Source organism: Paroedura picta, chromosome 1 (genome assembly GCF_049243985.1).
Source record: "Paroedura picta isolate Pp20150507F chromosome 1, Ppicta_v3.0, whole genome shotgun sequence".
NCBI lineage: Eukaryota > Metazoa > Chordata > Lepidosauria > Squamata > Gekkonidae > Paroedura > Paroedura picta.
In genome coordinates, this window is record NC_135369.1 from 110,453,769 (window position 1) to 110,471,947 (window position 18,179).

Below are 18,179 nucleotides of genomic sequence, written 5' to 3' on the forward strand. Positions count from 1 at the left end.
ACTACCAGAGGAGCGAGGAAGGAGGTTAAGATGATTCAGTCTACTACTCACACCCAGGAGGGTGCCATCGATTTACAGATGAAGAACCCATAGGGGTCTACTGGGGCGGACCAGGGCATTTATTTTATTTTGTAGGAAGGTGGGATTGCGTGGAACGCAATCCCACTTTCCTGAAAAATAAACACAACCATTCGGCTACTGCTTTGTTTCCCGGGAGAACACATTTTGGCACCAGAGAAGATCCAGCACTGAAATGCGTCTCTCAAGAGGATACAAACAGCTGCGGAACATGTTGCTCTGCAGCAACACAATGCTGGTGGCCCAGCGCAGCTGCAACCATGCAGAATTGCCCCTAGAGACATTAAAGATGAGCTTGTGCATTTTCACTATCATCAGCTTGGTTTGTTTCCCCCCTTCCCCTGCCCCGCCCCTACAGGAAATGACAGTTTTGATGAGTGGACAATATGGTATGCCAGAGTATAGAACAAATAGAAGTCCCAGAGTGGACAATATGGTATGCCAGAGTATAGAACAAATAGAAGTCCCAGAGTAGCTGCACACAGAGAAGTGAATGCTCTAGGACTTCCATTTCTGCACCACCACCCCCTGAGTCACACCCAATACACTTTTGGGGAAAAGGATCTGGGAAAAGGGCAAGAAATGGCTTGGTAGAGAAGGGTGAAGTATCCTTCCTATGCCTGCTGCTTTCTTTCTCCTATCCATGCTTTTCCCTACTACTTTACACATGTTCAGTGGAAACCTGAATTCCCAAAGCCAGGACCATCATGTTTGACCCTTATTCTTATTAACTTAAATGAACAACTGATTTCATGCATTATTCCCTAAAATACCTCATGGAAACAGAAAAATAACCACTGGAGTCCCAGAAATAATCATTTTGTTATTTGTATTGTTTAAATATAACTATGATAATAAGAGATAGAAATAGGACAGATGGAATGCTAAGAATTACTGCATGCCCATCAATACAGTTGTGTCAAGGACATCTGAGAAAAAGACTTACCAGGTTCTATACAGGCTTCCTGGAAATCTAAACAGCAGTTTTCAAGTTTAACACATTCACTGTCACAACGGCAGCTTCCAAATGTTCTCTCAAAGCAACGACCTTTGCAGGTTTTGACTGAAATGTTTAACATGGATTGCATGTTCAGTATCATGGCTTGAACACTGATATTACATTGATTAACATTCAACATTGATTTGAAATGGACAAAGAGTAAACTGAATTTAACGGACTACCAAAGTGAAAAAGCCACTGTTGTTTTATATGCACACATTTATGGTGCGAAAAATAGTGCAGTTAGGTAACATCCTTTTATTTCAAAGAACTTCTGCACAGGTTACTATTCAAATGTCAAGTGGGCACCCAAAAAAGGCTTTCTGGATTGTGCACCCATGTGTTTGATTGCCCTTATCAAGGAAATTAGGTCAGAATAACCTGAACTAGGAAAAGATGAAATTTCTACCGCTACTACAACTAGACCAGGGGTGGCCTAACTGTGGCTTTCCAGATGTCCATGGACTACAGTTCCCATGAGCCCCTGCCAGTTTTAGAATTAAACTCCATCCATCCATTTTTGGCCTTTAAAAGTTTCATAACTACCAGGATTGCTTCCACATACAGTTATTCTATGTCTTCATCAAACTTCAGAGGGTTTCTTTTTTTTCCCTTGAGGAAAAATAAAATCATTGTGCAGTCATCTCTCTTGCAAGTTTCCCTTGGCTCTACTCTGCAGTTTCTCCAAACCTTCTTTGGTATGATTTTTCCTTGCAGTAGGTTGGGGATGAATGTCAAAAAGAAGGTGTGTAATTTCTCCTGATTTTTCCTTGTGCCTACCAGAGACACATACCTCTTTGTCAGGTTTTTCTTTTATTGAAGGATGAGACATGGCAGGCATAAGGGAAAATAGAAAATCCCCATGTAGAGATTCCACTGCTACTGCAGCCACTGCAGCTAGGAAAGCAAAGTGGGGAAATCACCTCCATGTGAAGATAATCTAGGAAAATAAGACCCTTCTGAAAACTGGTGTATTACATGGCTGCATCGTTTAACTTCAGCATATAATTGAGCCCAAATCCATCTACTTCAGTCAAAATATCATGCAAGAGTTACAGTATTTGCTGGCGTATAAGACTACTTTTTTCCGCTGAAAAACATGCCTCCAAGTGGGGGGTCGTCCTATACACCGGGTGCACTTCAGTTGGGATAGACATAGCTGCCCATAGTGGCCCATAGTACTGTAATGTAATGTAACAAACTCCATATTTTGAGTGGAAATGTTGGGGGGGGGGTCGTCTTATACTCCCGGTCGTTTTATATGCTGGCAAATACGGTACGTTGCAATCTCCCTACAAGGGTTTCTGAGGAACTTGCTCCTAGTGGGACTCTTTGCTGCATTCTCCAGGATTGTTCCAGCATACATAAATGTCCTTTTAACGGCATGTTTAGCTCACTACACAAACAGTCACCCTGTAAGGAAGGTCAGACTGAGAGAAACTGACTGGACGAGGGTCACTTGGTGAGCTGGCATGGCACAGTGGGGACTCCAACCTGGATCCCCCACATCCCGCGGGAAGGCATTCTAATCACTACACCATGCAAGTACAATGCTACTATCGAATTTATTTAAGGCAGAATGATGGTAAACGAAAGGGAGCTATACAAAAGGTATCAATATAAACTCTTTCACAGGCAACCATATATTTCTACTATGATTTGAAACTAATGGAAACGTTAAGCCTGAGTGAGTTGGTATACATTTGAACACATGAAAGGATTTCCTGAATGAGTGGGAGTTAATTTAACAATATATATATATATATATTGTTAAAACCCTGGCACTTTGTTCCTAGCCAGACATGCAGGTCCATCACTCTGCCTCTGCTGCTTTACTTCCTGCGCCAGCTGTAGTGGATTTACTTTTCTGCCTTTGAAAAGCTGCTTTTCTGGGCAGCCTTTCTTTTGCTATTCCATGGATCCTTCTGGGGTGGTCAGCTGCTGACACCAAATGCCAGAGTGAGTCCCACTGTGATCAGGGAGGACATTCAACTAAAAGACTCTGAGCTTCCCCGATCTAAAACAGCCCCATTGGAGCAGGGAACTCGCATTGTTTTGCCAGCATATCCTGCCTCCAGGACCTGTCCAGTGTACTCCTTGATGGACTATTTGCCCACTTTGCCCAGATCTGCTGCTGATACATGTGGACCGCCTTCAGTTCATCTTGTTGCTCAGGGCAGGGCTCCGTCATGTGGGTCATCAGGTAGGGCAGTACAGGATGCACTCCTTTTGCATTAAGGCAATCAATCATATCTTCCAGAGCAGCTTCACACCAGCAAATCATAGCAGTGGACTTCTGGTGCTCCACAGCTTACAAACGCTATGTATGCCCCAGCCTCTCAACCTGTCTTTTCAGGACCTATACCAGCCTCCCAGATGGTGCTCATCATGGGACACAGCATAATTTTCTGGTTGAGCAACTACACAGCCAAATCTGTTTGGGATTCTCATCTGGGACTCAGAGATCACCAGTGCATCACCGTGTCTGGTCCCTGTGGCATGAGATGGGCCTGCTACTTGATATTGTTGTAGCAGAAGTCTTCTGAGCAGAACTACTGGCAGCACTCATCATCCAGCTGGGTGAGAATGACTGGCCAGCAACCAAGTGTGTGCAGCTTCTGCAAAACATTTTGACTGATCTGGACATCCTGCAACAATGCCTTCCTGAGACAGTTGTCTTCTGGTCCAGCTTGCTGGAGCAGTGCATCTGGAGAGGGACCTCTGCATTAATAAGGTTGACCTGGCCAGACAGCGGGTCTGCAAAGCAGTTGTGACACAGGTACTAGGCTTTGGGGATCAAGTCATTCATCATACAGATATCTCCCACCTTTTGATTTCTTATTTCAAACAAAGGGGTTAATCTCTTGGATTGGGATTGAGATATTTGGTCACACAGCATGCAGGACACTCAGCTGACTACAGGCTTAGGAGCATTGGTGGGAGTGGTAGCTGGGGTATGGTTCCCACTCTGTGGTGGTTAGGGCACGAGAGGAACTGTTTTGGGGACAGTCCAAGTCTGCACACCAAACCCGCCCAACATGAGGGCCTCCATAAGAGGCTGTGTGGATGCAAGCCCTGTTGGGCTTGCATTTCGGGTGGCAGAATTACCATTAGAGGCTTGCTCTCATGAGTACACACTGCTTGCCTCCCCCCAGGGATTGATCCCAGCTGGCCAGGGATGAGATATGCTCCTTGCAGGCTGAGTGAGTACCTCAACTGCATGGGTTGGCCACTAGGATCAGTGTTTCCTGGTAGTCCACTGACCTTTGGAGGGCAGTTCCTCCCATGCTGCACCATGCTCTCGCTTGGGGTTATAATAACGCTCTGGCCTTATTTATTCTGTAGACCATGTCTGAGTATTATTTATTGGCCTCCTTCATCCCCCCCCCACCCCCCAGTATGCAATATGTATAAACAAAAGCATTCTGAGTTACTGAGTTGAACCCCTAATGCAACATTCGGGTGCAGTGTTAACCATAAAAATGTTAACTGTTCTACTGTTCATTGTTATGCTGTTAGTAATCTTGTATGTTCACAGTTATGACATTTTTCCTTGTATTGGATCACAAGTTTAAATGTAAACCACCCTGAGCCACAAGGAAGGGAGGTATATAAATATAATAAAATAAATAAATAAAAATAAGATGCTTTTTATGTCAATGGGAACTCCTCAAAATATGTATGCTAGAATTTCCTATAATTACCATCTCTTGTACAGCTCGGCTTTAGTCCAAATATGCATCCTAAAATCGTCGTTAGCACAATAACACATAATACCTAGAACGTAAAAGGAAAACATTGTTAACGAACAAAAAATAACATTGATATATGTTATCTCCAACAATGCAAAACAGAAGTACTGTTTTTAACTGTTTTCACTTGACAGTGTTTCGTTCCCCCCCCCCACAGCAGACCCAGACATTCTCTGTTCAAATTCTCATTCATGTTGTCAACATGTATCAAGCAAATACAGAAAAAATACAAAATATACAGGAGGAAAATAGTAATCATCATCCATAAAAGCTCACTATATTATGAAACTACAAATATCCCGCCCACCCCCCAAACCAAGATACAGTAACTTCTCTATTTGGATTTGGATTTTGCATTTCTCCAAGAGCACTGTCTCTCCACCACCAAACAGCAAACTGGATTTCAAAAGCCGTTTGTGGCCTGGGGGCCTTACTGTTCCCAGAAAAGTAGCTAGACAGGTATAATCTTTATCCTGAGACTTCACAGGACTCATTTGAGTACTTAAGCTTATTGAAACAATGAGTTGAACTTTGCACTAAAACATAGGATTGCTTCCAGTGAACCACATGTAGAAACGCTTTCTTTGCTAGCTCTGAATTGGGAGATTCCTGGAGATTTCGGGGGTGCAATCTGAGGAGGATATGGCTTGGGGAGGGGAGGGGAGGGGAGGAACCTCAGTGAAGTATAATGCCATAATATCCACCTTCCAAAGCAGCCATTTTCTAAAGGGAAACTGACCTCTGTAGTCTGGAGACCAGTTGTAATTCTGGAGATCCCCAGCCACCCTAGCTTTCCTGCCTCTACCTTCCTGCAGCAGACCCAACAATGTCCCCACAAAAGTCTGTCCTCCCCACCTCCAGGAGTCAGAGGATCCTAGGAAATGACATGAGATGCAATCTGCAGAGGGGGAAAGTAAGTAGAACAGTGCCAAGTATCCATCAGCAGAAATAACAGGTTTGGATTCAGCCCACAGAAAACAATGTTCCAGCAGTTATGAAGTAATGATGTTAGAAAGTCATTGTTTTAAGGCAATTCAGGCAGGTGGTTTACTGAAAACTGGATTATCCCTAAATACTACCTTGGCACCTCTCTAACTACAGCATGTCATAGTTCTGAATAGATTCATATTACCATGGATAACTCATCATAAAGAGTAATCCCCACAATATCATCATGGTCAGTAAACTACATGAATCTCTCCCTGTGGTCAGGAAGTCTTACAAAAATGACCATGTTACTTTTGAGCTGGACTGATTCATGTAATTTTGGGATCCTTGTGTAAACCACACACAAGGCAGGTTCATAGCATCACAAGCCAGAGAACATTTCAAAAATATTGTTTTTACTATAGATCAGGAAACATCTCAGGATGAACACAACATATCCTGACTTTGGGGGGGGGGGGGGGAAATGGAGCAAAAATTATCTTGATTTCAGAATAAATCTAACTGAACCAGAACATCTGCAATTTTTTCACATTCATCCATTTATTTTGTGGGGCACGCAATGTTTATACTTATTTCTGTAAGTGTAGTCCGTAGATGCAAGTCCACTGTGAATTACCAATGATAAAATAATCATTTTCAGTAGAGATGTTTTTTTGCTCAACTCTTTTTTACAAGTGGCATAAAAACATTCCCACTTTAGACCTTCAGAGATGTGTAAGAAATGGGAAGCTAAAGTTCCTTGGACTTTCTATTTACATGAATTGTCATGATGCCCAAGAATTATGAACTTCTTGTTTATTAACGATCAATATTAAAATTTATAGAAAAGAAGCTGTCTATAAGCTGCATACATCTTCATAGTCATCTTCTCCCCTTCTTGTCATATTTGGCCTTTGTCACAATTTTTCTACCTTTCCCCACATTCTGATGCACAACATATTTCATAGATTATATCAAAGGATAGGAAAGGAAACATGGCATACTTCCTATTGTTTTCATATTTGAATTTCCACACCATCATGACCTGCCTCTCATAACCTTAACTTTACAGGACCTCAATGCTTGCTCTACCCTTTGCTTCCCTGTGATTATATACTAGCATAGCCAAGGAAAGTAGTAATCAGTGGGGAAGGAGATGGTTGCAAACATCTAGCAGTGTGCAAGCTGGTGATGTATATTCCACAATTGGACCAGATTTGTGTATGTAGACTGTTTGTGTGTAAAAAATCCACCTAAGATGCAAGAAAGTCATTACACATCTTAATATACATAAATCTCTGAACCAGGATATATATGTCTATAAATCACTTGGTAACTTTAACCAAAATAGAACAGAACCAAAAGTTTGATTCAAATTTCACTGCTACCTTACATTAAGGCTATACATGAAACAACCACCATCAAACCCCAAAATAGCTCTATTTGGCACAAACAACTAATAACAATAGATCATTTTATATGCACTGTGCCTCACAATTTACATACATGGGTTCTCTAATCACATCCTCAATTCCCCCCAAATTATTAAACTGCATAGTGCATCAAACAGCTAGAAGATTCGCAGGCAGAGTCATTTCATAGAAGCCAGGAAGCACTGTATAAAGTCCTATCAATGTTTCCAAAACAATTGTGATGGTCTCATATCTTCATAACATTTAATTACATATCTGCCTTTTGGAGGAACATCTGGGGGCACCTGGCAAATTGTACTTATGTTGAAATTAAAATATATATATTACAACGCTATTTTTGCGTTCTATGAGTTCTATGAAAATTTTTGTTGTTCTATATAGATCAAATTTTTAATCAAGACCCCCCCCCCAGGTCAATGGTGTCCCGCTTTACCAATGTTAAAATCTGGTCACCTTAATTATGTGTTGTAGCAAAGTTCTATCATATAGCAATCTCGAAACACAAATCACTTTTCATACAGAGTAACTACCAACAATGATGTAGTTTTTTATAGCCAGCATGAGGCTGTCAGTCATATTTTACCTATGAAAAAAGTCCTGAAGCTCAGATATATAAGAAATGCACCTCTAAATGATTGAATGGCAAAACAAGAAATATTACATAAAATTTAAACACAGGTCAATAATATTGGGGAGAGGCTTCAAATGTTGAAGCCGTTGTGACTTCCCTGCTCACTGTAACCTCCACCCACTCCTGAGCACAATTTCAATATGGATACAGTGCAGTTAAATGGAGTATTATGGAGTTGGTTTTGGTTTGCTGCAGGAAAGACAAAAATGTCTCATCTTATTTTAAAATATGTTTTTGTGTATGTTTGTACAGGAACAAGCTTTAGCATTCTAGGCATCTTCCCCTTTATTACTTCCTTTGCATGGGAGGAAGGCAGAGAACATTGCCCGTTAAACATTATGGGCAGTGACAGATAGCTGAGGAAACATTTTTTCATGCTGGACAGTGAACACTTGGTCGACATAATCAGGGAGCAACAAGCTTGTATATCAACTTTCCTATTGTATATTTGTATATCAACTTTCCTATTGTTTGCACTTCTATCCATAAGCATTTCTAGGATGTATACTGGGTTAGATCCTACCAATCACAAGCATAAGGAGCTTGAGGGTGATCTTCTTTCCTGCCTTCTTCCTCTACAAAAAGCCTGTTGTGATCGCGCTGTTGGAATGTGCAAGCTTTGCAGTGTGCATAACTGAGCAAAACATCAAGAGTGTCCTGCAGAGGTCATCAGAGAAGATGTATATATTATCATTTAACATAAATAGGAAAGTAACTTCTGATGATTTTCAAATTATTTCATGCCACCTCTGAAAAGCTAATGCTGAACACTGAGAGACCCTACTACGTAAAATTCTATGTAGCACAGGAGCTTGGTGAAACTGCTCCCCATCTTTCTTATGCTAGTGAAGAAAGTTCATAGATTTTCCAGTATCTTATCTCATTCAATTGCCAAATGCTAAGTCAGCCATGTTTTGCCTTTCTGGTATTGTGATTTCACTGGGGGAAAAGATTCAATTTTTTTATTCTCTTGCTCAGACCCAGCACAAAAATGTCTATTTAAAAAGCAACAGCCTCCAGCGTATTCACTATAACACAATATTTTCTTAATTTTATTAAGTATTCTCCATGGAATTCCATCTCAGTGAAAATCTGTATGAAACTACTTCCATTTCTTCAGACTTCTATTTATCCAAAATGCCACTAGGATAGATGAAAATGTGCTACAATAATCTCCTTCCCACATATCCCCCACCTCTCTTAATCAAATGAAACATTCTAATTCTTAGCATTGTGTCTCATTCAAAATTATTTTAAAGCTAAGTAGATATTTTTCCTTCTGCACATGCCAGTCATTATGAAATTATCCCTTCCCAAAGAGTGGAAAATGCTCCTACATATCTTCACTGACCTACAGATTGAGCTAGATGGCCCAGACTAGCCTCATCTTGCTGGGCCTTGTTTGCTAAGCAAGGAAGCCCAGGATTGCTATGCAGAGGCAGGCAATGGCAAACCACCTTGGCTTGTCTCTCACCTTGAAACCCCTCAATGGAACTTTCCTCCACCACAGGTTTAAAATAGAATCATAGAATCATAGAGTTGGAAGGGACCTCATGGGTCATCTAGTCCAACCCCGTGCACTATGCAGGACACTCACATCCCGATCACTCATCTACTGTAACCTGCCACCCCCTTGAGCCTTGACAGAATCAGTCTCTCTGTCAGATGGCTATCTAGCCTCTGTTTAAAAATTTCCAAAGATGGAGAACCCACCACCTCCCAAGGAAGCCTGTTCCACTGAGAAACTGCTTTGTCAGGAATGTCTTCCTGGTGCTTAGACAGAATTTCTTTTGCATTAATTTTAATTAATGGAATTTCTCTTGCATTAATTTCAATTAATGATCCATTTAACATCACTGAGATCCTTCTTTTTCCTATAAGGCTAAAAAACTTAAGCCAGTTTGGTGTAGTGGTTAGGAGTGCGGACTTCTAATCTGGCATGCCGGGTTCGATTCTGCACTCCCACAGACGCAGCCAGCTGGGTGACCTTGGGCTCGCCACGGCACTGATAAAACTGTTCTGACTGGGCAGTGATATCAGGGTTCTCTCAGCCTTACCCACCTCATAGCGTGTCTGTTGTGGGGAGAGGAAAGGGAAGGCAACTGTAAACCACTTTGAGACTCCTTGGGTAGAGAAAAGCGGCATATAAGAACCAACTCTTCTTCTTCTTAAATGAAGCCAGGGGGCCCTGTGCAGAGGAATCATGGTATCCTTCAAATGTATTTTGTTTCTGACAGAAGTCCTGGAAGTTTTACACAAATGCCTGGACAAGAGGCCTGCTATTTAAGACAACCACATTATAAATCAGCAATTCCCGAGTTGTTAGGATTGGTGTATAGCAAACAGTTCACAATGTTGCCTTGGAGAGATACACTTGGACCATTTCCACATGGGGCAAAAAGGCCAGGCTGACGTTCTTATGGCAGCAAGGCTAGTCCCTGCTTCCACATGACATCAGAGCCAGCCCGGCCCCATCCAGGGCCTGCTGCGCTTTAGGCTCTCCGCTGCCCCATGGCAAAGGAAGGCAGATGTTTCCACATTCCCTTTTCTGCCATGTGACCCAGCACAGCTGCCACTGTGCAGAAAAGGTACTGGAGAGACATTAGGAATCCAAAAGCTGTGGAGCAACCAGAGACAATTAATAACCCAAGAGCAACCTGACAGTTATTTTCTTGTGCTTCTGGTTCACTGACATGTAAAAATAGAAGAACAGCAAGTAGCATAAATATTTACAACACACACAAACTAAGCTACCCTACTGTTTGAAGTTCTGCACATTCATACTGATGTGATTTGTGAGACACCACACTGACTCTGTATGTTTTTGGGATACATTTTTGTAGGAAAATGGCAAAGCAAAAGTATTATGGATACTACCATTCCAACTCCGTCCTGAACATGGACCGAATTAGAGTTACCACCTTTTAAATTGCTTCTCTGGCTGTCACTTTAATATCAATTGTATTACATTTAATGACCACATTGTTTGGTCTCTTATGCTTCTGCCTATATATAACTTAGTCTGAACCACTGTAATAAAGTTTGACTTGACTTGGCTCATATCAGTTGGGTCTGTAGCAAATATCAGGTGATATTATTTAAAATCAGGTGATATCAGGTGATATTATTTATGAAAAACTTTCACGGCCCATTTTCATTAGTTAAACTTCTGTTAAAAGGACAGGACATTGTATTTTCTTGGCCAACTAGCAACTTCAGAGCAACCAAAAGTACTCTAAACTCCTGTTGACTATAGTAAAGGAATCACTTATCTCTTAAATTCAATAGGAAGGTGGTGTGCAAAGCTCTGGGGCTGGATCAGTCTTAGTCTCACTGAGGCTGTAACCTATGAACTGTTTTCTGGGAGAAAGCCCCATTGAATGAAAAGGGGATGTACTTCCAAATAGACCTCCAAGTATACATATTTAGCAGTGCAGCCTCTATTTGCCTGCACTGTAGTACAGCTGTACAGGACTGTTTTTTACGTTTAATGAGAAGGGCAAATCATCTTTTTTTTAAGTTACAAGGCAATTAAGATATAAACAGAGAAGACAAGCTCAGATCAACCGTCGCACTCCATAACCCTGCTAACCTGCATGCAGAACTCCTCCCCCAAAGCAGCTCACTCAAAGCTTGCTGGAATGGCCCATTTGAACTTCAGCCTGGCAAAATGTCCCATCCAAGATGAGCAAAGAAAATGGCAGGAGCTGCCAAACCGTACAACTGTTCCAAGAAACTGCATAGACCCTCTCACCTTCCACTTATCTCTCTTTTTTAAAAAAAAAACTGCCATATATTCCTATTTTTAAATTCTTTTCTCCCTTGCTTCAGAAAAAAAAAACAGTTGCTACATTTCCACTTACTGAGTGACTAACTTTACAAAGGTCATAGTCCAAACCTCACAAATGTTTTGCAGCCTGGTATGTACTATGCGGAAGCACAAATACCTTTGTGTCCCAACTCACTAATCTTGTTCGAAGCTGATGGGGTTTCAAAATCTTAACTAAACTGCTTGACAGGAAACAAAACAAATCTACTGAGCACAACCAGCCTTTTAAAAATGCTTCCTGTACTCCTCTCACCTGTACTTTTGACAGTAAAAATGGTGATGGAGGTGGGAGACATAGAGAAAACCTGTGTCTTTGCGTCTGGTACTTATTTCCTTAATTCCATCAGTCTATCCAGGCACTCAGGTCAGCCAGATAGCTCAGCTGGGGAAGTGGGGGAGGGTTAGGGGTTGGGGGGGTTAGGGTGGGAGAGATTTTTTGTTATTGTTTTAACTTGTTTTGTTGTAATTTGTTGTAAGGTGCCACAGACTGGCACCTTTTGGCGCAGGGCTGTTTACATTATAATTCTCATATGTAGTATAGTACAATGAACATTCAGTATAAAACTTATTTAGCAGTACAAGTATCAAAGAGTGTATTATAACAACAGTACTTAATAATAACAACAACAAACAGTGGGATATAACAGTACTCATATGACATCAGTTTGGTCTATCTGCACTGTGGTCCTGTTTTCTGTTAGTGCAGATTATGGGGCTTCTGGAGGGTGGTTAGCAACTAGGGTTGTGCATGGCAGAGTCCGAATCAGCAGTTCCAGGCCAACACAGCCAGCACCACGCCATGGGGGGGAGGGGAGGCTCGGGCGCCGTTGCATCAGTTGGCACACACACACAGGCGTGGAGCTCCATGCCCATGTGTGTGCACCGAGTTGCACACTGGCACATGCGCCCCCCCCGCCCCCCCCCCGCAGCACGGTGCTGACTGCATTGACCTGGAACGGCCAATTCGGACGCCACTGCACACAACCCCTATTAGCAACTTGTTCACTTGTCAGTTGAATGCCTGGTGAAAGAGGTTCTTTCTGCAGGCCCTGCAGATTTGTTTTCGCTCCAGCAGGGCCCTGATGTCCTCTGGGAGCTCAGTCTACCAAGACTGAGAAAGCCCTGGTTCTAGCCCTTGTTGACAGACAAGCTTCCCTGGGTCCAGGGATCACCAGTTTGTTGGTGTTGAGTGTAAATTGAGTTGCCCTGCCGGTCCCCAGCCTCAAAAAGGTTGGGGACCACTGCCCTAAGGGGCAATTCTCTCTCCAACTCTATTTAACATCTTTATGCGCCCTCTTGCCCAACTGCTGCGGAGGTTTGGGCTGGGTTGTCACCAATATGCTGATGACACCCAACTCTTCCTCCTGATGGATGGCCGGCCTGACTCTCCCCCAGAAACATTAGCCAGCTGCCTGGAAGCAGCTGGCATTTTACCACCTTTGCCAAGCCAAAATACTAGCGCCCTACTTGGCCCCGGAACACCTAGCCACAGTGATCCACGCGACGGTCACCTCTAGGCTGGACTTCTGTAACTCGCTCTACACTGGCCTACCCTTATCCTTGATCCGGAAACTGCAATTGGTCCAGAACGCAGCTGCCAGGGTCCTCACAGCGACACCTCGGAGGTCTCACATCCAGCCCATCTTTCAGCAGCTGTGCTGGCTTCCAGTTGAATTCCGGATCAGGCTTAAGGTTTTGGTTATTACCTTTAAGGCCATACGTGGCCCACTTAACCTCAACCAGGGCCAGAGCGTCCTCCATTCTGGCCCCCACCTGGTGGAACAAGCTCCCAGAGGAGTTCAGGGCCCTAACGGAACCCAAACAGTTCCACAGGGCCTGCAAAAGGGAGCTCCTCCACTAGGTATTTGGTTGAGGTTGACCCGGACCATCACTTCCAATTGGCCCTCAGCCCCCCCCCCCGACTCCTATTATGACCACCACTAATCTGCCTAGTGCACTGGGTCCCAGTAAGAGTTGAGCTGAGGCTCCTTTGCTGTTCTATCATATTATTACTGCTGTTATCATGTTGGAGTTATTATTGCTATATTGTTATTGCTGTTGTCACATGTTTCCTTATGTTATCTGTACCTGTTTCCTGTTCCCTGTAAACCGCCCTGAGCCTTCAATTACCTTCAAGGCCATTTATAAAAGTATAAATAATATTTTTAATTAAATGCTCCAGTGTTTATGAGGTGAGGCAGACAGTTTATCATCAATACTACAACCCTGCTGTCAATTTTGACCATTTAAGTCCACTGGACAACGATCTGCATAACCAGGCTTCAGTTCATGCTTTCATCCACATCACCAGCAGTGCATGATGCAGAGGGACTGAAGCCTCAAGAACAGATCAGAGATCTCGTTCTTGAGTCCCTGGCGTGCTATGAGTGCCAAGGTGCCAACTCCAGCTGCCATTCCAGGTTGCTCAAGGTTTGGAACAGCAGTTGTCCCCACGGAACTCTGCTGGATCTAAGGTTCTCTTCTGTAACATTGTTATGTCAATTAGGTTGGAGCTCTTCCAGAAGAAATAAACACGCAACCAGAGCATAGGGTTGCCTAAAGGACAGGAGCTAACACCCCATCCCATTAAGAGACTTAAGAGGATGTCATTTGCCAAATGAAGTTATTTACACCCAAGGCATAGAATCTTTAACCGCTCCCGCAGAGCGGATAAAATAAAAGAGTAAGGGCTCCAAAGGTGGGCCCTGTCCAGGATGAGGAAGGGTGCCAATTGGCCCCTTCCCCCGGGGAATTGGGCCCTTCGATTCGCACCTGCCAATTGGGCCCTCCAATTGTCAGTCCGGTGGCAAGGGTCCTTGCCGCTGAACTGACGAATCGCCCCTTCAATCCGCCCCTTCAAACGTCTGCCACATTCACCTGCACTCCGCCATTTCTTCACTCGCCACCAAGACAAGCGACCGCCTCCCAGGCGACAGGCTGCGACAGGCCGCAAAGACGCGCCCCCGACAGCTGGCAATCGCGGGTGGCGGCTGCCGCCCACAATTCTCGCCAGCGGGGCCGCCGGGAAACCGCTGGCGCCCACTCGATGCCGAGGCTGCCTCCACCGCTGGGGCTGCAGCCAACACACACTGCGGACCCACCGCGAGCCACCCGCCGCCATTTTTTGCCTCGCCGCGAAGACGAGCGGTGGCCCGCGGTGCTGAGAGGCGGCCGCGGCAACTGCCAGCACCAACAACGTGGGGAACATGCCGAGGGAAGATGAGGCGCAGCAAGACAACGGACAAACGGACAACGGACCGCCGCCCACCCAAGGTACTGTGATCCCTACAACTCTGACCTGCCTCCCTCTGTCTTTTCCGTGCCAGGCCCCCCTCCCTTCCCCTAGCATCCCACGGCTGAGCACCATTACCCGCCCAAAGAGGAGCAAGGATTGGCGAGTTCTTGGGGCAGCCCCTCTCCATCACAGGCAGGTGACCTGGGCAGAAGAGAAGCCGGCTGAGGTCCCTTCTCTAGGCAGGCGGTGTGGCATGGGAAGCCACCCCTGTTGAACTTCTGCCTGCGAGTTGCTGCGGTAGGGATTCAAGCCGCACCGGGAAGGGCCTGACGGCCGCTAGCGCCCCCTGTATTTCAAGTGCAGCGGGCTATATTACTAGTCATAGAATAATAGAATAACAGAATCACAGAATCATAGAATTGAAAGGGGCCATACAGGCCATCTAGTCCAACCCTCTGCTCAATGAAGGATCAGCTCAAAGCATCCAAGAAAAGTGTGTATCCAACCTTTGCTTGAAGACTGCCAGTGAGGGGGAGCTCACCACCTCCTTAGGCAGCCTATTCCACTGCTGAACTACTCTGACTGTGAAAAAAATTTTCCTGATATCTAGCCTGTATCGTTGTTCTTGTAGTTTAAATCCATTACTGCGCGTCGTTTCCTCTGCAGCCAACGGGAACAGCATCCTGCCCTCCTCCAAGTCACAACCTTTCAAATACTTAAAGAGGGCTATCATGTCCCCTCTCAACCTCCTTTTCTCCAGGCTGAACATTCCCAAGTCCTATCTTCATAGGGTTTGGCCCCTCGGCTCCAGATCATCCTCGTTGCTCTCCTCTGTACCCTTTCAATTTTATCTACGTCTTTCTTGAAGTGAGGCCTCCAGAACTGCACACAGTACTCCAGGTGTGGTCTGACCAGTGCCGTATAAAATGGGACTATGACATCTTGTGATTTTGATGTGATGCCCCTGTTGATACAGCCCAAAATGGCATTTGCCTTTTTACCACTGCATCACACTGCCTGCTCATGTTTAGTTTACAATCCACAAGTACCCCAAGGTCTCGTTCACCCACAGTGTTACCTAGAACCGTATCCCCCATCCAGTAGGCATGCTTTTCATTTTTCTGACACAGATGCAGAACTTTACACTTATTTTTATTAAATTGCATCTTGTTCTCATTTGCCCATTTTTCCATTGTGTTCAGATCTTATTGAACTCTGTCTCTATCTTCTGGAGTATTTGCCAGTCCTCCCAATTTGGTGTTATCTGCAAACTTGATGAGTAGTCCTTCCACCCCCTCATCTAGATCATTAATAAATATGTTAAAAAATACCGGACCGAGTACTGAGCCCTGAGGTACCCCGCTACTCACCTCTCTCCAGTCTGATGAAACACCATTGACAACAACTCTTTGAGTGTGGTTCTCTAACCAATTCCCTATCCACCTGACTATCTGAAAATCCAGATTGCAGTCCTTCAATTTATCCATCAGAACATCATGGGGAAAGCATCAGTTGTGCATAAAAAGCATCAGTTGTGCATTTCCACACATTAAACGATGAAAGGGGAAATATATTTTTATCAAGGTCTACCAGGAGCCCACAAACAGAACTAGATAACATTTTCCAGAACTAGATAACATTTCCTCTCAAGATCTCATTTAATGGCAGTGCCAAAAATAACTTCTCTGTTGTCCAATTTGTCATGAAGATACAATTAAAAGAAATGGTCTAATGGTTAACTGGCAATATACTTTGTAGTTTTACAAAATCAGGAATACACACCATGGATCCTAACCAAGTAAGTCCACTCCCATAATCTCCATTTAGTTACCATTTCTCACTTCGTCCCAATGCAAGCTATATTTTAACCTGTGATCTCATAATCATCCTTGTGATACGTGATACACACCTATACTCCATATTGGGTTTTTATGGGGATTTTATTGTGTTTTAACTATTTATGTTGTAAACCGCCCTGAGACCTATTTGGAGAAGGGCGGTCTAAAAATTAAATAATAATAAATAATAATAATAATAATATTAATTAATCTGGAATAACTATCAGCCCTCCTTGTAACACAGACATAATCAGTAATATGGACTACAATCCCAACATCATCCCTAAATATGCATTACAGGGGTAGTCAACCTGTGGTCCTCCAGATGTCCATGGACTACAGTTCCCATGAGCCCCTGCCAGCATTTGCAATTGTAGTCCATGAACATCTGGAGGACCACAGGTTGACTATCCCTGCGTTAGAGAGTGGGAAAATCCATCTTTTCCTATGGCTGGCTACCATATGCTGAGGAATAACTGATTCACATTATATAGCTTTAAATATGAATTCCTGGGTATGATGCAATTGATATAGCATAACTGGTGTCAGCAGATCCTCCATTTCTGGGGAATCCTCTGAGCACAGAAGGGGCCACAGATGGAACCTAACACCCTTCCTCCAGTGAGCATCAGGCAGCATCCCATTTTAACCTCATGACAACCCTGCCAGGTAGGCTCGCCTTGCAATCAGCATTCGAACCCAGGTCTCCGTGCTCGCCAGTACACCGCAGCACATCTGAGTGAGCCCCGCCACCACCGCCTGGGCTCCTTGCGGACGTCGCCTCCTTACCAGGGAGAGAACTTTGTAGGCGTTCGGCTCCTTGTCTTTGCCTTTGAGCGCTGCTTTCTCCGGCTCATCCGCGAGCTCCATGGCCGACAACATGGGCAGCTCTGCCCCATCGCTGCGGAGGTTTTTCTCTTGGCTCTTCTCCGCAGGCGGGTTGCCTTTGGCGCGGCTGTTGCTAGCGCTGCTGCTGCTGCCGCCGTCGCTCTCCATTCTCCCTGCGGCGTGTCTTGCCCACCGCCTCCTGCCGCCCCTGTTAATAAGGGGCCAGCCAGCTGCCCTGGCTCCGCCTCCTTCCCCGGGTTTGGCGGGCTTCCCTCGGGCTGCACAAACTGGGGGAGTAAGGAACCAAACGGCGTGGCTTCCTCGGTTTCCTGTCTAGTTTAGGCGGTTCTCCCTTTCCAATCTGCGTTTGTGTGACTCTTCTATGAAATGAGTAGGAATCTTGGTTGGGCTTATGAAGAAGCGGGGCGGGGGGCGGGGGGCGGGCCTCTAAAGTACATAAAAGTGTGATTTTTTTTGGTAAAAGGAATGGAATAACGTGGCCCCGGAATAGGCGTTGCCGGTGACCGGGTTTGTTTACACGCGAAAGTGAAGATACGGTTTCCTCTGCAGTGTTTTTCTTTGGGGGGGGGGGGGGGGGGATAAAACTTTCGCCTTCTTATTTACACAG

At 44.4% G+C, this 18,179-nt stretch overlaps 1 protein-coding gene across 1 annotated transcript in view; it reads right to left on the minus strand.

Moving 5' to 3' along the window:
• The window catches only part of ENPP1 (ectonucleotide pyrophosphatase/phosphodiesterase 1), a 60,602-nt gene extending 42,696 nt beyond the window's left edge, over window positions 1-17,906 (minus strand). Inside the window, exons 1-3 of the mRNA XM_077352781.1 lie at window positions 17,513-17,906; window positions 4,783-4,855; window positions 1,025-1,141 (exon numbers count right to left, since the gene is read on the minus strand). Of these exons, the coding sequence (XP_077208896.1) occupies window positions 1,025-1,141; window positions 4,783-4,855; window positions 17,513-17,719 (397 nt within the window). The 5' untranslated portion in view covers window positions 17,720-17,906. The remainder of the gene's footprint in view (window positions 1-1,024; window positions 1,142-4,782; window positions 4,856-17,512) is intronic.
• Between the last annotated feature and the right edge of the window lie 273 nt (window positions 17,907-18,179).